This window comes from Daldinia vernicosa (genome assembly GCF_022497035.1).
Source record: "Daldinia vernicosa strain CBS 139.73 unplaced genomic scaffold F5Y00scaffold_1, whole genome shotgun sequence".
Lineage (NCBI taxonomy): Eukaryota > Fungi > Ascomycota > Sordariomycetes > Xylariales > Hypoxylaceae > Daldinia > Daldinia vernicosa.
Window position 1 is genome coordinate 397,520 of NW_025953917.1, and position 21,136 is coordinate 418,655.

Here is a 21,136-nt window from a genome sequence, read left to right on the forward strand (position 1 = left end):
CTATCAAAGGTCTTATCTTTTATCTTCTTATCTTCTTATCGTGTTATCGTGTTATCGTAGCGTCTCGCAAAAAAAAAAGTTACAAGGTTGCTGCGTTCTCTTTCGCGATGCGATTTGCAGTGGGGCAAAGAATAGGTTCTACCTAAAACATTCAAACTAATTGCAAGAGCAGCGAGCACCTTTTCCCTTTTTTATACTCAACGGGGAATTGGTAGCCAAGATGCGCTCAACACAATCGGGACGTATAGTAAAATCCTCCCGAAAGGGGGGAGGGACTCCTCACCAAAAGAATCATCGATGGGAGTCTTTCACTACGAAGATCTCCAAGCTACATTCTCTCGATCCTCTCCGAAGAGTACGACGACATGACCTCGAAACCGAAGACCTCGAAGCAACTACTTCGTACTTTCGAAATGGTATGGAGAAATGGGCCGATATCAACGTATCTAAGGCTTTTATTCTCTTCCACCGAGAGGTGCGGCGCTTCTGCGATAGTCTGCCTCAGATTCTACATTTCGAGGACAAGATCATGGAGTTATTGGCAAAATACATATCAATGCACGACCCGGAGTCCCTAGAACCTCTCCTAGATCTACTTACGGCCTTGGCACACGATCTGGGCACCCGTTTTGAGAAGCATTACCCAACTGCTCTGTCCCTAATCACTGGGATCGCGAGCCGACACAAAGATGCCGCAGTTACGGAATGGACCTTTGGCTGCTTAGCCTTTCTCTTCAAGTATCTGTCGAAGCTCTTGGTACCAGATATCCGCCCAACCTTTGACGCCTTGGCGCCGTTACTGGGCAAAGCTCGAAATCCTCCCCATATTGCTCGATTCGCCGCCGAAGCGTTAAGCTTCCTCGTTAAGAAAGCTGCCGCGCCCGCAAACCGAGAGAAAGCCTTGCCTCTGCTAATTGAACACGTTAGACTGGATCTCGAAGGTAGTAGGGATAGTCGACAATTTGGACTATATCATCATGGACTTATGACTATGTTTGCGGAGGCTATTAAAGGCCAAGGATACGCTATCCATACGAACGGGCCCGAGATTATCAAATCGCTCATCACATCTATTCCTGATAATGAATGTATTTCTTTAGATCCAGTAACATGGACTGACCTTGTTTGCGGTGTACTTGTTAGTACTGTTCATCATACGACTGCCGAAACGTTTAACCCTATTCCACAACTCATAGCAGATATTGCGGCTAAAGACGAGGGTCGTGTTAGCTATCCGTTACGAAATTGCCTTTATGTTAGGATTATGGGAACGATATGCGGTGTTCGAAAAGGTAGTCGAATTAGAGACTGGTCGACGGTTCTCAACTGCTTATTGGAGTCCCTCAAAGCGCTCTCGAAAGCCCCAAATAACCTCGAAGATATTGATTCATCTGCTATATGGCAGCAACTCATGGTCAATATAGCCATCATTTGGCAACAGGCTAAGATGGACTCTATCATTCCATGTATTACCGATTTCGTAAACGTTATGACTCGGGAGCCTCTGATGAGATGGTTCATACCATTTTGTTCCTATTTCTCTGATCTAGATCCTACTAAATTCCGTAGCCTCCTACTGAAGCCATTCCAAAAGTAAGTCGTCTCCATCTCCCTACCATATTCAGTTGCTAATGCATAGGATAGGTTCATTGTGACACATTGGTCTGAGGGTTCCAACGAGGAAATGTTATGCATATTTCTACCGCGGATGGTGGAATCCCGTGCCCTGCCTTCGGTCACAGAACCTGAGAGTTTTTCTCTCCCACAATCATGGCAGGATCAGATTGTTACCAAGTTCGAACGCCTAGAGATTTCCCCGTTCCCCGAGCAAGGGAATTCAAGCGGATACGATAAAGACCCAAAAACATGGCGGGACAAATGCCTACCTAAATACTCGGCTCTTCTTCGTGTCCTAGAGGCAACCACAGTTCGGCCTTCTACAATTGGCCCCATCGCAGAGTTATTGTTGAGGAAACTCAAGCTTGCGCTGAAGCCCTCGCAGTCTTTAGCGAGTGAGGAAGCTCACTTCATCGTTAGTCAGGGATTTTCTGCGTATCTGCGAATGAGCAAAGCCACTGGGGAGATTGATAGTTCGCTCGAACCCTTGCTCAAAGCAGCTACCCCCCGGTACCGGCGACTCACCGGATTCCTAGAAGCAATGATTACTTACGAGGACCAACTTAACCACAAGAAGAGCCCGCTATCTCAAAGTGAGAGTAGTTCCAATAGCGAAAGTGATGAGGACCCTTACATGAAAAGTCTCATTGAAAACCTATCTAGCCCATCGCATCAACATCGGTTAGCGTCTTTGCAGTTGCTTAGCCGTCTTGACGCGGCTTCAGACGAGCTGGACTCTTTGGCAACCATGATCCAGACAGAACAAACGCCGCTAGAATTTCAAAATGTTCGTCTTATTTCTGTTCACATACGGAAGCTGGCAGCAACCTATCCCCAGCTTAGCGAGGGCTCGTGGCTCCGACAAGCAATCCCAAAATTTCTCTTTGGACAGATGACAGTACAGTTGACTCCAATTTGGGATTCTGCGGTGGAAGCATTGCAGCAGATTAGCGAAGTAAAATCTGGCGAAGAAGTTATATGTGATATTGCATTCGACTGGATAGAATCCCCATCCAAGCGATGGGACGGTTCGCAGAAGGAAGCTATAGCTTCACCAAATACTGGCCCCACAGATTTTGAATGCTGGAACCTGTCCAGTTTGCGCAGAAAAGCCGAAGAGGCGGAACGTGTATTAAAATGCTATTCTGAAATCATGTCAGAAAATTTCGAAGTTAGCCAGAGTTTAGTGTCCGCCATTCCACCTGACGCAAGGTCTCAAGCACTCAAAGTCTTCTCAGCTGCGCCTAGTATAGTAGAGAAAAGGTCTCGTAAATTAGTTCCTTACTTACTATCCTGGACCAGAAATATCGAGGAGAAAGACGACAACGAGATCGAATCATCTGAACAGCTTTCTGGCGGATCCTGGTCCCTCTTTGACAAGAAAGCTCTTCTGGGCGTATTTGGTCAATTCGCAAACCCCAAGGTGTTGTACCAAAGCCAACAGGTTTATGATGTGCTTCTCGGTCTACTTGCCAATGGCGACGTAGAAGTCCAGAAGTCTGCTCTCAAAGCTATCTTGACCTGGAAGCAGGAGGGAATTAAGCCCTACCAAGAAAATTTAGAATATCTTCTTGATGAAGCCAGGTTTAAAAACGAGCTGACTGTGTTGTTTCAAGGCGAACAGCAGATTCAACCAGAACACCGCTCCGAGCTCATGCCTGTACTACTCAGACTTCTCTATGGAAGGTCCATTTCAAAGAAGGGAGCTGCAAGTGGACGTCATGGTCTTCACGCTACTAGACTGGCTGTTTTAAGACAACTAAGTATTGAAGACATGGGTGAATTCCTTGATATTGCCCTTGGTGATCTTCGTGGGATTAGGGTTCTCGAGGATACTCAGCTGCGCGAAAACATCTTTGATGGTGAATTATTGACTGTGCGAAAGCAGGTTGGATTTCTCAATATGATGGAAGCCATAATCAACGAGATGGGCACTGGTGCTATCTCCTTTGCCGATAAGATCCTCAATGCAGTACTCTATTGCCTTATACTCTCCTCGCGAAGGTTAAGCCAGGATAACGAAGACATGGAAGAAGATCTGCCCACACAAAGTTCACTTCTCCGAGTTGTCAGGAGCACATCCCTCAAATGTTTGATTGCGTTACTTCGGAATGCCCCTAGTTTCGATTGGACACCTTATAAGGATTTGTTTATTAGAGAGGTTGTAAGCCCGCGCCTGGAGAAGCTTCCAACGGAAACAACTCAAGGTGTATCTGGAACCCTCCAATTCCTTGCGACATTATCACAACTTCCGAAGACGGCTTTGTTTCTCTCCATTGACAAACGCATCATTAGCAAGTTAATGGAATGTCTCAAACTCGAGAAAACCAAGGACGAGGTCAAGATTTTTGCATTGAGCATCGTACGCAGTCTGGTCGGAATTTCTCAGCAACCGGCTGTGGAATCCGAATTCAATGAGCTGATACAAGAAGAACTCCTAGATCCTAATGTTAACGTCATATTAGAAAGTATCGGTGTGGCCTTGACATCTAAAGGGGAAGTGAGCCGGGATCTACTCATGGCATGTGTTGAGTGTGTGGTAGAGTTATCTCCAGTTATTCAGAAATCGGCTCATGTCACAGATCTCATTGGCATTTCAGTCTCTCTTCTCAATCAACCCTCACGACGTGTTAATCCTAAAGCCAAGGGACTCGTCCTTGCAATGTTGGAAAAATTTATCAAGCTCGCAGGAGCAGATCTTCGCATGGAATTGAAAGACCAGATCTATTCAACAATAGCATCTCTCTTTGGGTTCTTCAAGGATCGTGTCAACCGACAATCATTGTCAAGTGTCTTGGCAGTATTATACCCAGACGACCCGTTATGCCTTGAATTATCTTCACTTTGTGCGGATTTGAATTCTTACGACAGCAGCCGTATCGATGAACCAGATTACGAAAAACGACTGGCAGCTTTTAATGCTATTCTGCGCGAAAGAGATATACCCTACACGCCACGAGACTGGGAGCCGTTAATATATAACATGACATTTTATATCAAGCACGACGAGGAGTATGGGATTCTGTCTGCGAACTCTGCTGATGGCCTATGCAAATTTATAGAAACCGTTGCGTGCTCGAAGGGTGAAGAGCAGGCTAAATTCTATGATATGTTGTCAAATATCTTGATGCCATCTCTGTACTCCAACGCGCGGGAATCATCGGAGACTGTGAGAAGAGAGACTGTGAAGGTATTTGGAGTTTTAGTATCCCGGATGCCTAATTGGCCCCCAATTGCCGACCTTGTGGCAATCAACCCCGAGCCAGACGAGGGTGACCCGGATCCAAGCTTCTTTAACAACATTCTCAGTCCTGCAGCAGCACGTCAGATGCGAGCACTGCAGCTATTAACCAAGGCTAGCCTACATACGTCTTTGAATAGCAAACACTTAAATCACTTCTTCGTACCTCTCCTCGAACATTTTATCTTCGACCGAGAGGAGGGGAGTGACGACCACGGCGTAGGAGCTCAGGCTGCAACAACAATTGCTGATATAGCCTCGTCTCTGGAATGGCCACAGTATCGTGTCGTCCTCCGCAGATATATTAGCTACATCGACTCGAAACCGGAAGTCCAGAAACAGTTGATCAGGCTTCTCGGTAAGTTCGTGGACACCCTCGCAATGGTGGCGGCGGAAAAATATCAAGATACGATGGAAGTTGATTCCATGGCTGCCGTAGAGCCGCCGAGGAAATGTAAATTGGCAAGCACAATGCCGGCGTGCGAGAAGCTGAACGAAGACATCTTGACCAATATCCTACCACCTCTCCTGGAGTACATTCACGAAAAAGATGAAACTACGGTTAGTTCGCGTGTTCCCGTTGGCATCATCATTGTAAAGATTTTGAAAGTGTTACCAAGCGAGTCGCTTAACCAAAAGCTGCCCGGAGTGCTTACGGATATTTGTCATATCCTGCGCAGCAAGGCTTGGGATTCAAGAGAGATGGCACGAAGTACACTCGCGACCATGACCTCGCTTCTGGGGCCGCCTTACTTTGGGTTTGTGCTCAACGAGCTTAGAGGTGCTCTGACGAACGGATATCAACTACACGTCCTGTCATATACAATGCATACTATCCTGGTTCATGTCACACCTCAGTTCCGGGCGGGAGATCTTGATTATTGCCTCGATAAAATTGTTAGCGTCATAATGGACGACATATTTGGCGTCGTAGGGCAAGAGAAAGACGCAGAAGAATATGTCAGTCAAATGAAAGAGATCAAGAGCAGCAAGAGCCAGGATTCGATGGAACTTATTGCACGAACTGCTTCTATTAACCACCTAGTCGACCTTGTTCGGCCCCTTCAGTCTCTATTACTCGAGAAACTCAACCTCCGTATGGTACGAAAAATTGACGACTTATTGTCGAGGATAACTTCTGGCTTGCTGGGCAATTCTGCTGCTAATAGCCGGGATACCTTGGTGTTTTGTTATGAGGTCATTCAGCAGGTATATGAAAGCGAAAAGCCGCGCTCAGAATCAAGACTTGACCCGAAACTTAGGCGTTATCTTGTCCAGAGAGGTGCCAACAAAAGTGGCGATCGCAGTACAACCAGCAAGTATACATACAAACTGGTTAGATTTGCCGTTGATGTTCTGCGGTCTATACTAAAAAAGTACGATGATATTCGTAACGCGGCCAATATCACAGGATTTATACCAATATTGGGTGATGCTCTCGTTGGGGGCGAAGAAGAAGTTAAGATAGCGACTTTCAAACTCTTGACGGTTCTTGTCAAGGTTCCGTTTAAGACCGACGATTCTACAAAGCTCTATAAAGTAGCTTCGAAAGAGGCCTTGAAATGCATCTCGGCATCTACTTCGACTGCAACAGATCTCGCACAAAGTGCGCTTAAACTCATGTCGGTCATTATTAGAGACCGCCGTGATGTTGCTATCAAAGACGCGGCCGTTGATATGCTCCTCGGGAAAGTCAAGGATGACCTAACAGAACCTCTCTACCGTCACGTAACATTTAACTTCCTGCGATCAGTTCTTGACCGGAAAGTTGAGACTGCTACTGTATATGATACCTTGGACTATGTCGGAGGTATCATGATCACGAATGACGACAAAGACACACGAGACTTAGCTCGGGGCGCATTCTTCCAGTTCCTTCGTGACTACCCTCAGAAGAAGAACAGATGGGCTAAGCAGCTTAGCTTTATCGTGGCAAATCTGAAATATGAGAGGGAAGGTGGTCGTCTCTCTGTCATGGAAATTGTTCATCTCTTATTGATGAAATCCGCCGATGACTTCGTGCAAGAAATTGCAACGACTTGTTTCATCCCTCTAGTTTTCGTCTTGGTCAATGACGATAGCGAAAAGTGTCGCTTCGCAGCTGGCGAATTGCTTAAAGAGGTCTTTCGAAAAGCAGATAAAGAGCGAACGTCGAAATTTCTGTCGCTCATGCGGTCATGGATAGAGCAGGTTGACAACTCTTCAGTCTTGCAATTGGCGGTCCAAGCGTTTACGTTATATTTCGAAGGCAGGGAACCTGCATCTAGAGATCGTAAAGATTTGGACCTCTTGCTCGAGACGTCAGCTAATGTTTTGGGCGACTATTCAACTTTTGCAAATGATTCCGATTTGATTAATACGATTCTGCGAACAATACCGATCCTTATAGAGAAGCACCCGGCGGTAACATTGGCACACGAGAGGCTGTGGCAGTCTATCTTAAATCCCCTCTCATATCCGGACCCCACTGTTAAAGTCTCAAGCGTGCGGCTACTACGGATATACCTAACTGATTTCTACGACAATAATAAGAACGCTGTCAATAACCAGGCTATTCTTGGATCGCACGGTCTCCGATTACAACCGCATATGGTGGGACAACTGACGCTCTATGCCGTAGGCATCCTAAGCCCAGCAACTTTAAGGAGATGGAAAAGGAGATTGCAAAAGAAGAACAGTTCAACATCTTTTGGTGATAGCGATGGGAAAACTCTCATTGAGACCTCAGTGGAGCTGGACGAAGCTCTAGCTGCGGAAGTTAGCCGTGTCATTCTGATGCTGAGCAAATTCTTAGATATCGGTTCGGTAGATTCTGAATCTTCCGACAATGATGCAGACGGCTCTGAAGACAGTGAAGATGAGTGGGGTGGAATTGATGATGGCGAAAAAGAGAAGGATTATAGCATCACTCTCCATACATTATTTGTCTGGCTGTCTGAAATTCTCGTTGAAGAGACGCCGCCTAAAGCCGATGCTCTTATCCCTAAAGTCGCGGCATTGGATATAATATCCATCCTGACTTCGACGCTGCTTGAAACATCCCTGCGACCCTCGCTCAACATCCTACTCACGCCACTACATCACCTCACGGACCCCTCGATCCCAACACCGTTCTCGCTTAACGAGGTCTTTAAAACGCGATACGAGGGGCTGAAGACGAAGGCAGAGGAGACGATGGAGGTTCTACAGAAGAAGTTCGGTACTGCCGAGTACACGAAGGAGCTGTTGGCCGTGCGGGATCGCGCTAGAAGCCGTCGCGAGAGCAGGTCGAAGAAGAGGAAGATTGAGGCCGTGACGCAGCCTGAGCGCTTCGGCCAGTGGAAGAAGGGCCGTCTGGAGAAGAAGGTCAAGCGCAAGAAGGAGAGAGGGTTGGAGAATAGGAATCGTCGGAGAGAGTATTAAGGGGGGGCTGTTGGGTGATGTATGTTTATTTGCTACGCTTAAAGCGTGGCTGGTGTTAGTATGGCACGATTAAAATAGGGAAATGGGATAATTCAATTTAATATCGCATATGAAGTAATGTGATATGAATTCTTATTAACCGTTCTTTCATCATGGATGCCGTGGGGTCTCTATAGGTCTATTTCTAAAGTTGGCACTTGAACAAGCAAACCTCCATTTTCCTTTCCTACAAGGTAGAATAGCCCCTTTGATCTAGCGGGGCTCGTAGCGCGCTGCTACTTCACCATGAAGAAGGTAATAGGTAGTGTACTAGTATCAAAAAATTCTGACAATGGGTATAGTAGAGGGGATACAGTATATGTCGAATAAACCGCTATACCACTAAAAGGTTATTTGGTAACAGATTTTATTCTATTACATTTTGTACGTCGGACAGATAGAACATCTGTCAGTATATATAATACATGAGTAGGGTGTGTATATGGAAGGCCGAGCGAATGTACGACACTTCATATTGTTAACAACCTTGTTCCTCGAATCCCGACTTTGACATCGGCTGATGACCGTTCCACAATAGCGCGACAAATTCTTTATATGTAGGTCTTCTACATAAGGCGTCTAGCCGTTTTGAAGTACTATGACCCCGCTCATAATAGCATTCAAGATTCGTCAGCGCTCCTCTGGTTTCCGGCCTAGAACGACCCCTAACATGAGAAGATGCGTTCGCAACTCGATATAGTTATGGGCTAAGCTCGACGAGTAAGAGCTTGTCTTTAAATCATTCGCCCCAAAGGTCGACCCCGATGGGGTAGGAATATGCGTTCCTGGCTTCAGATGGCCTCGATGATGCCGCGTGCGATGAAAATGACTTTGGAGACCATTGCGCAAATTCGGTAGCGCATCGCTAATGATGGCTAGCGTTCCGTTCATTGAGCCGATTGCGCTCGAGTTATACGGGGATAGTAATGGGGAAGTACCGCGCTTTGGTTATTCGCTAATTTCCACCCGCACTAGTATCGGCGCCGGGCAAGGTGATGCATATTTTATACACTTATTTCGCGATTCCCTTAGAGTTCGACGTCATAGGGCGTTATCTATGGTGGCAACTTAGTTTAAAAGCTGAAGCTATTTGGCTGCGCTGTGATCGGCTATTGGCGTCGTGTGGATGGCACTTGATCGGTATGTTGAGTGCTGTCTATTGACGGACGAGCGCCTGTGTTCCCTAACGGCGCTGGGGCTGTAGGTGTCGGGTCTATAGATTTTGATGAGGGATCTCTCGCCTCTCGTGAGAGCGAAGCCTCATTCGAATCGTCCTTCTTATCTTGCGCGAGATCCTCTTCGATGCTGTCCCTAGCGTCGGCAATATTTTGCCTTTGCTTTCGGTCGGTTACGGTCCCATCTTCCCAGAATTCAACATCGCCGGTCTCTCCAAGAGTACCTCTTTTCACCAGCTGTCCTCTCTCTTTCATAAGATCTTCGATAGTCATCTTACGATCGCCGAAGATATTCAAGTGGTCGCTCATGATGTGGCGATTGCGACAAGACGGGCAGGTGATGAGTACTGATCCGTGATGGTAGCCCTGTTTCGTTATGGTATGCGTAGAGCGGTTGCCGCAAGGTACGCAAGTAAATGTTAATTCATAGTGAGGCTCGGTACGTTTCAATGGGGGAGGTTTCTTAGGGTCCGATGCCTTGGTTGAAGGTTTCGAGGTAGGTGGTCTGGGTATGGTGTGGGCAAACCGGTAGCTAGTTGGTGAATTCTGTAATATGCAGGGGCGGAGGTTGAGGACGGATGGGGAGGCAGCTCTTGGGGAGCGGAGAACTGAATTGAATAATAGGCGGGATGTTGATCTGGAAGCCATCTTTGAATCTTTGAAGTTTGAATGGATGCGAAATATCAAATATGAACTTTGTTAACGGATGTATTTAAACCAATTACGTACGAGTGTTGGCTACGTAATATGTATGTAAGTGCTCTAAGATTTTTATTAGTTACATGTACGGAAGTCCCCATCAAAAGTTTTGTCCATACATAGGCCAGCCCTTATTAGCTTTTGACAGGTAGCTTTGACAGGGCTTGGCAACAGCTGTAGGCCATCGAGCGCATGTACTATCCATAGTACATTACTTTCGCTTATACATAATAACTCAAAATCTTCTCCTCAAACCATAAAAGTTGTATAAAAGTATAAAAAAGCTTTTTTACTTATAATAGATCCAATTTTAATGTTTTCATTAGTATATTAAAGCTAAAATTGGATATGTTATAAAAGCTAAAATTTTGTATACATTTCTAATCTTGGCTGCCGCATGGTGTCAGGTTCCAGACAGCTGCATCAAAAGCTGTCAGGTGGCACGTATGGACAAAACTTTTGATGGGGACTTCCGTATTAGATAATCAGATAAGGCATATGCAAGGGCCAATGGGTCTATCGATAAGATTATGGCCTAGGCGGTAGCTAGGATATTCCGAAAATCGAGGGGCATGGAATTAGGTAAGGTTTAGGTAGGACCCAAGCGATATCCCACGTCTTGTGCCGCGTTAAAGCACGAAAGCATGTTGTGTTTGAACACTTAACCCAATTCCTCCCATAGCAACTAGAAGGAGCTTCTTTTATATAACGCCGAAATGCAAGCGGAGCTATGAAACAACTTATAGTTGCCCGTTATACACGGTAGCAACTTACAACGTTAACAACCGTAACCGTGTGGCGATTTTCTGGACTTTTTACTTCTTTTTCCACGTGCCATTTGCCATTTTCCATTTTCCATGTTGCTCGGACATCTTTTATAATTTAGCATGAACTCTTTCAGGTTATTTCGCTTAGCAGAGATGCATAAATAGTCCATCGCATTCAATGTTCCATTTTCCATTAATACTTCATTCCTGCATCGAGATCCAGCCTTACTTTGTATATCCTTGTCATATTTCACATTCACATGCGCAACAAGCAACAGATTATAACCTGTCCCAACCTTTCCATACTTATACTTAGAAGTTGATAGAGGCGAGACTATGAAAAATGATTAGTGGCCGAGGAGGTTCTATGATGCGAGGTGGCCGTATTCGGCCTCCTCGAAGGGTAAGTCGTGTCTTCCGAACCCATATTCCCTTTAACATGAGTCTTCTTCTCGATACAGTTCTGAGAGTATCGTTCAAGTCTCTAGCCCTCTGGACGAGTTATTGTGGTTCGTGCTGTCTCTTGAGTAATGCGCAAAGCCTTCTTGGCGTATCTTCCTGCCTGCGCCTGATCATCCTAACCTTTCTCTCTGCCCCTCGCTTCTACATCAGTTCATCTAGTAATATGCTAACGATTATGCTAAATAGCCTACGACCCAGTCTAGTAACACCGACGAATTCGAACAGTGCTGGGAGAAGCTCCGCCAAGCTTTGCGCGATATACATCTTCGCAATGCCGGCAAGCTTTCCTTCGAACAACTTTACCGATATTCGTATAAGATCGTCCTTAAAAAGGCTGGTCATAAGCTTTATGATAGGGTCAAGGAATTCGAAGAACAATGGTTTGCGGATAAAGTGATACCTCTCATTCAAAGTCTTATTACGAGCAACCTAATTAGCGTTACGCTCGAAGAAGTCACCGGAACGAGCGTGGTGGAACGACGTGCTATGGGTGAGAAGTTCATAAAGGGGATCCGTGCTTCGTGGGAGGACCACAATTTTTCGATGAACATGATTGCCGATGTCCTTATGTACCTTGAACGCGGTTATGTTCAGGATCATAGCAGACCCTCGATTTATACCGCCACCATCGGCTTATTCCGCGATCATATCCTCAGGTCAGCCCTCAAACAAGATGGGGTTGACTGTCCCATATTCAAAATTCTTAACGCCACTATCATTGATCAGATCAATATGGAGAGGGAAGGCGATGTTATTGATAAGGCGCTACTTCACAGCTGTATTTCGATGTTTGAGGCTCTCTTCGAAACGGACGAAGAAAACGACAATGAGCAGCTTTATGTGACTACCTTCGAGCCCATTTACATCGAAAGCAGCGAGGCCTTCTACCAGGCCGAGTGTGAGAAGCTTCTTCGCGAGGGCGACGCCAGCGCGTGGCTTAGATATACGCAGAGACGTCTTGCTGAAGAGGCCGAACGATGTCAGACCACCGTTTCTCCGTTATCTCTACAGAAGATCACGCAAGTAGTCGAACGGGAATTAATTGTTAAACATATGGATGAATTCCTTGGCATGGAAGGAAGTGGTATCAATGCAATGCTTGACAACGATAGGCTCGAGGATCTTAGAATTCTTTATCAGCTCATATCGCGTGTCGATCCGAAAAAAGTTGTCTTGCGCAACGCCCTTTCTACCCGGGTTATCGAACAGGGCACCGAAATAGAGAAGGCACTCAAGAATACCGATTTCAGCATAGCGCAACAAGCCGATGCAGAGGAACCGGTCGATGGTACAGAAAAGTCTAAACCGAAGACTTTGAATGCTGCAGCGCAGCAAACAGCAGCCGCTATCAAATGGGTTGATGATGTCTTGGTCCTCAAAGATAAGTATGATGAGTACTGGAGAACATGTTTCGAAAAGGATCTCATCTTACAAACGACCTTAACGAAGAGCTTTGCCGACTTCATCAACGCTTTTAATAGAAGCTCAGAGTATGTCTCGCTTTTTATTGACGATAATCTCAAACGAGGTATTAAGGGCAAGACTGAGGCCGAAGTTGATACTGTTCTCGACAAGGCGATAACTCTGCTTCGATATCTTGGCGAGAAAGATAAGTTCGAGCAGTATTACCAAAAACATCTAGCCCGTCGATTGTTACATGCCAAATCCGAGAGTCAAGAAGTCGAGCAAGAGATGATTTCACGTATGAAGCGAGAGCTAGGTAATAATTTCACGCAGAAATTTGAGGGCATGTTTAGAGATATGCGTACCTCTAAGGAGGAGACGGAGAATTATCGAGATCATATCCGCGGTCTTGGCGATGTGGACGAGAAACATATCGATTTCAACATCAGTGTCCTTGCCGGCAACAACTGGCCCAAAGAGATTATGGGTCGCACTGGCCTCGCAGACGGGTCCAAAGGCAAGATAATCTATCCACGTGAGATCCAGGGACTTCAAGATAGTTTCTTCAAGTTCTACAGCCTGAACCGTAACGGTCGCGTTCTCACTTGGGTCGCAAGCGCAGGGAGCGCGGATATTAAATGTGTATTTCCAAAGATTCCTGGCAAGACCTCTGGACCCCTCAGCAAAGAGCGTCGCTACGAACTCAACGTGTCAACATATGGCATGATCGTGCTCATGCTTTTTAACGACGTCGCCGAGGACGAATGGCTATCGTTTGAGCGTATCCAGGAAGAAACGAATATCCCGCAGTCCGACTTAATCAATGCGTTGACATCACTCTCTGTGATTAAAGCATATCGCGTTCTCCTAAAGGAGTCACAGACAAAGGCAGCGGCTAAACCCGGCGACAGATTTACATTCAACCGCGAGTTTACTAGCAAGGCAATCAAGATTAAGGTGCCTTCGATAAATGCTGCTAATAGGGTAGAAAACGACGAGGAACGTAAAGAGACCGACCAGAAAAATGAAGAGACGAGAATGTACGTTACTGACGCTGCTATCGTTCGTATAATGAAGTAAGTCCAACGTAAATACCTAGAAAGGGGAATATAGCTAACATACCGAACAAGGCAACGTAAGGAACTTGGCCATTCCCAGCTCATTACGGAGGTTATCCAGGTCCTGGCGAGCCGGTTCAAGCCAGATATACCGCTTATTAAGCGTCGAATCGAAGCATTAATAACCCGCGAATACCTTGATCGAGCGGAGTTGGCCGATGGCTCTCCGGCCTACCAATATGTAGCCTAGCCACTTATAGATCTCATTCTCCAGAGATTAGTGACAGAGAGCTCAATAGCGCGGTAGTCTTCCAAGTCAGATAAATCAAGCACTTAGCCGGAAGACACTCGAAAAAATACACGCAGTGACGTTGTATATACTCTTTACGAGTTTAGCGAATTCGTGTTCCTCGAACGGGCACCGCGCTTAGACCCGACCACAATTATCCGGTAGCTTGGAGTTCGATAGGACATTGGCGTTACGGATATTGTGGATATGAGAATAGTTTTCTGGATTTGGATCAGGGTAAACGGCAAACACTTTCTCTACTTGAGAAAATAAGCCGTAGCCCTAGAAGTCGCATTATATTGCATAGCAGTTGGGAAAGGGGCGATTAAAAACATCAGAATGGCTGCATCTAGCTCATAGATATGACATTATGTTGTACATTAGCTTACGATAACTGCCATAGTAGAGATCCTATAGATAATAGATGTAGGAGTTCGACCAGATTCCCGCTTTTCTGCCATTAGAAACTGGATGATAAAGTTCTCGTAATACATCCATCCAGGTGTCTTGATTTGAAGCATAGAATCTAGTACCTATTTAGGGTACTGAGATACCTTTCGACGTATCAAACTACAGACCCTGAAGATCTAATCACTCAAAGTAGGACATCACTGGTCTAGCAAAACTCGGATATCATCTGGACCATCGCCACTCACGTTACACACAGTCCTTTTGTCTGCGATTATTCACCTTTGTTCGCCCACGCGAGATCACAGACATGCCTACCAATTCAAGGAAACAACCGCAATGTCTCTTCCAAAGACCTGAAAACAATCCTATTGTCAAGGACCTGACCTTTGTTAATAACATCAGTTATTGCCGATCGTTAATTCTCCCATGTAGTATATTTAACAACCAGAGTTGTTCTTATAGTTGCTGGATAGCAACATAGCTAATATACTCCATTTAACCAGTAATCCTCCCCTTTCCAATGCTCGCCCTGTCATATTAAGTACGGGTTGACTTGGATCACTAGCCTCTTATCAGTCATACTAAATCCGCTCGTATCCGTGTCTTTTAGTAGCATCTCTTCGTCGCCGTTGATACAGCTACTATGGCTACCACGAACGGAGATCCCACTCATAAGCCTCGTGAGAATGATGAGGTAGACGAAGAGCTACTAATTCTCTCATACCACCGGGCTCTTGCTTATGATGCTTTAACACAGAACTCTCGCAAGACGGCAGGTTCATATCAGAAGAAGAAAAGAAGTCACTCCAGACAAGCCCAGGCCAGACAAGCCCAGGCTTGTCCTGCTATCTTGCGTCCTGTCTCGCCCGCCCTTACTTCGAACAAGGCGAGTAGACATGATAGGATAGAAAATAAAGAGATACGAGAGAGCTCTACTGTCTGGCAACCGCGGAAGCCAGCCTATGTACTGCATTCAAGAAACTCAGAAATAGACATCAGCAATAATACACGTCTTCCTCGGTCCGAGTATCGACCGCATTCAACACCCCCAAAGCAGAGGCAAAGGGCCCAAACCAGGTATGGTCCCATCAACCAGGGCGGTAGTCAAAGAAGGCTATCATCAGGGGAATTCCACGGGGCTCTCATGAGGCAAAGTGCTAAGAATGATGATGTCCGTAGCGAGCTTGGTAGCGACGTATACCCGCCCACCCCTCAGCCCTTACACATCACTGAACAGTTAGTTAGGTACTACCAAAATGCTCACCATGACAATTCCAGCCCAAGACCGATACAAGAACCTCACACCAACCCGAGTAGCATGTACGCTCCGGAATCTATTAGTCGCCCTCCATCTGCTGTCTCAACGGTTAGTCGAGGCCGACGCATGTCACGCACTCGGCCTTCGTCTTCTGCATCTACGGCATGTTCCTCTTGTTGCCCTTCTATTACGTCTACTAATAGGCTTACCCGTTCGCCGAGCCCCTCGCGCGGGGCTTGGATATCAGACCACCCGCGACAGGAACAGCCGTCGTTCAGGGAACGTGCGTGTCAACGACTGAGTCAAGGCCTACAACTTAACTTACGGCGGGCGGGTATTGAGCCAGAACCTAGCTTCATAGTACATAGTGTGGTGAAGAAATCTACCGAATATGTGCCCCCGTCGAGGGCAACGTCCGCGGCACCAACATCACCCCCCGTGACTCCCACTACCCCTACTATCCCTTGGGAGCCGCCGAACACAGCCGTGCCGTTCGCAATGGAATGCCGTGAAATAAACAGTATGTTAGGGATCTCCGATAGCGACGACGAATTAGCTACGGAGGAGAACAAGAATACAAATACTGTCAAGGGCGATTATGTGGCATACTCACCGCAACACATAGCAGAGGTAGAGGACAATATGCGGAAACTTCGGCAACAGCAACGGTCCTTGGCAGATATGCGGAGGGCACCAGCTATCCTTGAAAACGACGCATCAAGCAAAAGTGGCAAAAGTAGCGGCAGCGATAAATCGCTATTCCTACAGGACACGAGGGGAACCAGACCTACCTCCGACTCGTTCTTCGCGACCGAATGGTCGCGCCAACAAGCGGAGGACTTGGCGGCCCCCTTACGTCTATTAAACCCTTTCCACCCCGACCCAGTTGTCGCGGAAATATCTCAGTCAAACGGTCCAAGACAAGTCCCCGAGGCTTCACCAGACGACCGAATGGAACTACCCAGTCAGTCGAGACAGAGTTCCAACGACTCTCTAGTCGTAGCCGAGGCTCTGACTAAGTCGCCCGAGCAGATGTCGCCGGTGGAGACGGGGGCAGTTGAACGGCACTTGCTGAAGCGGAAGCAGGGGATGATGGCGTTACGCGATAATTGAAAAGAAATTTGTGTTTATGTTACATGTATATGGGAGGCACGTTATCATGGAGTTTTAGGTTGTTTGGGATACCATGGTAGATCGATCGGTGGCGGCATGATTTGTGTATATAAAAGCTTGCTGTAATGATGTAACGCAGACACGATATATAACTTATGTTTTTACGAATTTTATATAGTTAGTTAAAAAATTGGAAGCCCTTGTTTATATAACATTTTATGCTTGATTGTTACTCGTTTTTATTTCTGATGTGACACTTCTCGACCTAGGTAGTGAGTACGCGTAGATATGTGATCCCCATAAGTTTTATTTCTATATCATGTACTTGTAGATAGATCTAAGGCTATTCAGCCAGTTACTTGAGTTCTATGCTCGTTTCCGTATTCTTAAAGCACGAGCTTATAGCGAAACGCAACCATCTGCGCTGTCCTCGAGGAAAATACCTCCATAGATTTGGCCCTCCTTGATGCCGGTCTCCTGGTAGCCAGAGTTGACGACGTCGGAAGTACCTGTGGGCTTCTTCAGGATGCCGATCTGGTACTGGCCACCGCCGCTGTTGTCGTTCTGCAGCGCCTCGGTGACGGCCTCGAGGGGCTCGTCGTCCTTTGAGTAGTAGACCTGGAGGGTGCTATGTGAAAAATTCAAGTTAGCATGTATAGGTCTTCATGCACCAGCCATCGAATAACTTAATAAGTTCAATCGATCGTAGAAAGATAATGGCTTACTTCTTCACGAAGTCGAGAGTAATGGCAAAGTTTTGCCAGGCGGTGGCGTCGATGGGGGTTGACCATACTTGGGTGTTCTGGCGATTCAGAACCTTGAAGCTGTTCTTGTCGCTGCCAGATTTGCCGATGATGGTACCGCTCTGGAAGTTGAATTGGTTGGCGCTGTAGTCTGCGCTCTCGTGCCAGACGTTCTAGAATTTCAATGTCTCAATTAGTCACATTGCCCCTATTTTCTTGTAACCATGTACCCCTTTCCTTTGAATGGGGACTGCTTTCTCCCGGGCTGGGGCTGTACCAAGTACTCATGAGTCAAGTTCAAAGTCCTCTCGGCGTCTTGCTTGACGCTGAAATGTAAAGTCTTCACACCCTGGGTACCGGGGCTATTTTCATTCGTGTCTCCCTGGATCTGGAGACCGGCACGGCGGAAACCATTCTGCGTCTGGAAGATGGATTTGTCGTTGATAGTAACCTCGACGGCCCTTGTGCTAGCGTTATCGAAGCGAGAGGCCTCGACTTCTGGAAACTGCAGGATCTGCGAGAACTTCTCGGTGCCGCGGATGTAGTCGGGGTTGAAAGGGCTCGTTGCGTACGAGTCGAAGTCCGTTGGCGTCATGTCTGCCGGCACGAATCCGCTAAGTACCACGGGGCACTTAATTTCTCCCGTACCGCGCTTGGCGGGGCGGGCGGATCCCGATGAGGCGAGGAGGAGGCCGGTGAAGAGGGCTAAGGATATCATCTTGTCGAGCTGCGCGGAAAACGTTGACTCAGGCGATAACAATTCCCGTGAACAATCGAAAGGCGTAGTCGAGGCTTTATATATACGGACTCGTAATTAGCTATGCCCCCTGTTAAAAAGATGCAACCCGACGAGCCGGGAGATTAAATGTTAACACGCTAAACATGGCAATCGTTCGCGGTGGGTTTGTAGATCACCCTCAAAATGGAGAATGATGCTCCGAGCAATCTATAACAAACGGGGATAATCTGAGGGTAGAATGTGGAGGAACCATTGACGCGATTCGGAAAGATCTCTAGATCTTACCGAACATAACCCCTGGCTAAAAACGATCCCCTGTAACCAGTCCGGAATATAGATTATCTATCATCACGCCAACAGTGATGCTCTGTGCGAAATAAGTTGCGTGCCATTTCTAACTTTTGGTTGTTTCAAAGCTTACGAGAGGATGATTGATATATATTAGATCTTCAGTTGATAACTACCTCAGTATTCGTACTAATTAATAGATGGGATTTATATTTATCAGAAATACCCTCATCGGAATTACGACCATAAAATATGCATAACGTTAAACACCCCTAATAGCTAAAAAGTCAGCGCATAAGCCCCCCCTCTTACAGACAGACAGAATACCATGCTATGCGTCTCGAAGTCGTAGGTACACTAGTAGAGCACCCCAGCAGTTCCGTAAGCGGCTCTTGCAAGTCTTCGATGACTCTGCCTCATCAGTTCGTGGCACCGTTGACAGATAACTCTGGTGAGCGTCGGGCATATCGGTATCGCACCGCAACAGGGGGTCCGAACTATGGGATCGCGAGGTCGGGGCCTTCTTTACAGATTCGGTGGACTGCCAACGGCCTCGAAACAAGGGCGTACGAAGAATGCCGCTGCTGCTGCTCTGTTCGGCTACTGCCCCGTTCCCTTCGCTGGCGCCGGGCCCGAACGAGGAATCGCGTCGCATGTAGCGCCATAGAGACGGGAGCTGGGCTACGACATCAGAAGCCGAATATTTGCGTGCGCTCTGATGCTCTCCATCGCTCGCTGCTTGTGTGGTGCGAGACTTTTGGGGACCGGATGAATTACTGCTGGAAGAGCTGCTGCTAGAAGAGCTCGAAGATCGAGATTTGGCCATCTTTCGCCTAGACTCCTAATGATTTGTCGATATTATTGCTTGGCGTTGGCTAATTTATGTTAGACTGGCCTTTAAGAGAGTTGGTATGATAATCCTGGAGGCGGGCTTTTTATAAATAACTAAAAGAGAGCCTTCGAAAGGTACAATTCCTAAGCAATCATTGCCCTTAACTACTCACCGTACTCATCGTAATACTCCACGGACTTGATTATATGACATAATTGGGATAATGGGGACTCTTGCGTCATGTACCACGTAGTAGCACCTTTAGCTGTATTAGGGACTCATTTAACTGAATGGAAAGTTGCCAATATCCAGATGTAAGTGATTCAACCTAACTTTCGTATGTCATTGATAAAGAGTGAGTTTAATTTTAGGCCTTCGTACCAGGCTAATGTTGGGATAATATGTAGTGAGTTCATATCTACCTGATAGCTTCGCTATATTCACTTCGTAATAGAATAGGAGAGTAGATCAAAAGCTGACACGAGGCGCTAGTATATAGTGATACTACCTTAGACATAAGAAAGGGGTGTGGACTGAGGTTAGTGTAATAGCAACATATATAACTCACGGCGTATTCAGCGAACCCGAGCGATAATGAGGCAGTGGAATGAAATACAAGCGCCCCGGAGGAGGGGTGATATTAAGGCGATGAAGCATCCAGATAGTTGGCAATCTCATCATATATTTATGAGTCTAATACAAGACATTCTGCTGCCTACTCTATGGTTCAGTGTAGTGAAATACATCTAAAATGACAAATAGTCATATGAGCGAAGGTTGGTTGGCACAAGCTCTAATAGTACCTTACACAGCCTCTCCTTTGGATAAAGTCCCAATAGAGAGAGTTCTGGTGGTCTTCATATACCTAATATGGATTTCTATGACCATATTAAGTCCAGGAAACAGGCGGAATACCCATAGAGCTCTCGTCTACCCCGTTTAATGGCGTTAAACCACCTCAAGTATCGCAGGCCACGGATTTATTCGCTGTCGAAGTTTGGCATATACTGATCCATGTAGTCCATACCGAACAGTCCAGCCAGGTCGTCCAACATTTCTAAGGTAATGTGCATTGACCTGGGACCATTTTAAATGATCAATCTGTACTTCTCGGAGGTTGGGCTTTGTCCCTCTCGAGATCATATGGATGAATTTCTCATGTACGTAGAAAGTATATCTAGGGTATTCTCGTTGGTCGGTGATACGGATAGATTCTATCGAATCTAACAGCCATTCATCGAGGCTGTTCAAATTATATTGATCGCCTATTCTGAGATTAATATGGAGCCTCCTTGGATTTCTAAGCTTTCCAAGTGGTCCAAGTATGCTCGTATATGTGTATGAGGCCCGATATGGATGCATAGGTATTTCAATAATGAGTGTCTCAAGGCAAAAATCTACACTATCTCTTACAAAATTACCCACTTCCTCTGGAATGGGAAAATTCGCTCTGTACCTATAGGCCATGCGGTCGTATTTGGGACACACAAGTTTAAGGCTACGGAGCTTAGGGCATCGGGAAAGTAAACGTACTAAACATCGGCTGTTTAGCCACGTCAAATCGAGGTCCATGTGTCGCAGGCCTTTGACCGTGGGGAT

At 46.4% G+C, this 21,136-nt stretch overlaps 6 protein-coding genes across 6 annotated transcripts; 3 read left to right on the top strand and 3 right to left on the bottom strand.

The window, feature by feature from the left end:
* Positions 1-94: 94 nt before the first annotated feature.
* Positions 95-8,595, top strand: F5Y00DRAFT_2201 (armadillo-type protein). The gene is made up of 2 exons (XM_048005647.1): positions 95-1,593; positions 1,645-8,595. Exons 1-2 carry the CDS (start codon positions 221-223, stop codon positions 8,258-8,260), a joined length of 7,989 nt encoding a protein of 2,662 aa, XP_047870093.1. The 5' UTR covers positions 95-220; the 3' UTR covers positions 8,261-8,595.
* An 88-nt stretch (positions 8,596-8,683) lies between these two features.
* F5Y00DRAFT_222442 (DNL zinc finger-domain-containing protein) lies at positions 8,684-10,232 on the bottom strand. Its single transcript, XM_048005720.1, has one exon. It carries the CDS (start codon positions 10,120-10,122, stop codon positions 9,409-9,411), a length of 714 nt encoding a protein of 237 aa, XP_047870094.1. The 5' UTR covers positions 10,123-10,232; the 3' UTR covers positions 8,684-9,408.
* Positions 10,233-10,819: 587 nt separating this feature from the next.
* Positions 10,820-14,594, top strand: F5Y00DRAFT_222443 (Cullin-domain-containing protein). Its single transcript, XM_048005721.1, has 3 exons — positions 10,820-11,343; positions 11,589-13,882; positions 13,937-14,594. Exons 1-3 carry the CDS (start codon positions 11,284-11,286, stop codon positions 14,112-14,114), a joined length of 2,532 nt encoding a protein of 843 aa, XP_047870095.1. The 5' UTR covers positions 10,820-11,283; the 3' UTR covers positions 14,115-14,594.
* A 613-nt stretch (positions 14,595-15,207) lies between these two features.
* On the top strand, positions 15,208-17,135 carry F5Y00DRAFT_267423 (uncharacterized protein; the record flags this gene model as incomplete). Its single annotated transcript, XM_048012066.1, has 1 exon — positions 15,208-17,135. The coding sequence occupies one exon, from the start codon at positions 15,208-15,210 to the stop codon at positions 16,933-16,935; it is 1,728 nt and encodes a 575-aa protein (XP_047870096.1). The 3' UTR covers positions 16,936-17,135.
* Positions 17,136-17,167: 32 nt separating this feature from the next.
* Positions 17,168-18,620, bottom strand: F5Y00DRAFT_222447 (uncharacterized protein). The gene is made up of 3 exons (XM_048005722.1): positions 17,956-18,620; positions 17,661-17,851; positions 17,168-17,563 (listed from the first exon to the last, which is right to left on the bottom strand). The coding sequence occupies exons 1-3, from the start codon at positions 18,394-18,396 to the stop codon at positions 17,335-17,337; spliced, it is 861 nt and encodes a 286-aa protein (XP_047870097.1). The 5' UTR covers positions 18,397-18,620; the 3' UTR covers positions 17,168-17,334.
* A 416-nt stretch (positions 18,621-19,036) lies between these two features.
* On the bottom strand, positions 19,037-19,531 carry F5Y00DRAFT_256667 (uncharacterized protein; the record flags this gene model as incomplete). Its single annotated transcript, XM_048010449.1, has 1 exon — positions 19,037-19,531. One exon carries the CDS (start codon positions 19,529-19,531, stop codon positions 19,037-19,039), a length of 495 nt encoding a protein of 164 aa, XP_047870098.1.
* Positions 19,532-21,136: the final 1,605 nt, after the last annotated feature.

What these genes read in the sequence shown, in the direction of transcription:
- F5Y00DRAFT_222447 (XM_048005722.1), bottom strand. Translation starts at nt 18,396, where the DNA reads ATGATATCCTTAGCCCTCTTCACCGGCCTCCTCCTCGCCTCATCGGGA. An exon ending in ACTTGACTCATGAGTACTTG is followed by an intron (nt 17,852 to 17,955) that starts GTACAGCCCCAG and finishes TTGAAATTCTAG; the next exon opens with AACGTCTGGCACGAGAGCGC. An exon ending in ACTCTCGACTTCGTGAAGAA is followed by an intron (nt 17,564 to 17,660) that starts GTAAGCCATTAT and finishes TTTTTCACATAG; the next exon opens with CACCCTCCAGGTCTACTACT.
- F5Y00DRAFT_222443 (XM_048005721.1), top strand. Translation starts at nt 11,284, where the DNA reads ATGATTAGTGGCCGAGGAGGTTCTATGATGCGAGGTGGCCGTATTCGG. An exon ending in GTATTCGGCCTCCTCGAAGG is followed by an intron (nt 11,344 to 11,588) that starts GTAAGTCGTGTC and finishes TATGCTAAATAG; the next exon opens with CCTACGACCCAGTCTAGTAA. An exon ending in GCTATCGTTCGTATAATGAA is followed by an intron (nt 13,883 to 13,936) that starts GTAAGTCCAACG and finishes ATACCGAACAAG; the next exon opens with GCAACGTAAGGAACTTGGCC.
- F5Y00DRAFT_2201 (XM_048005647.1), top strand. Translation starts at nt 221, where the DNA reads ATGCGCTCAACACAATCGGGACGTATAGTAAAATCCTCCCGAAAGGGG. An exon ending in CTACTGAAGCCATTCCAAAA is followed by an intron (nt 1,594 to 1,644) that starts GTAAGTCGTCTC and finishes TGCATAGGATAG; the next exon opens with GTTCATTGTGACACATTGGT.
- F5Y00DRAFT_222442 (XM_048005720.1), bottom strand. Translation starts at nt 10,122, where the DNA reads ATGGCTTCCAGATCAACATCCCGCCTATTATTCAATTCAGTTCTCCGC.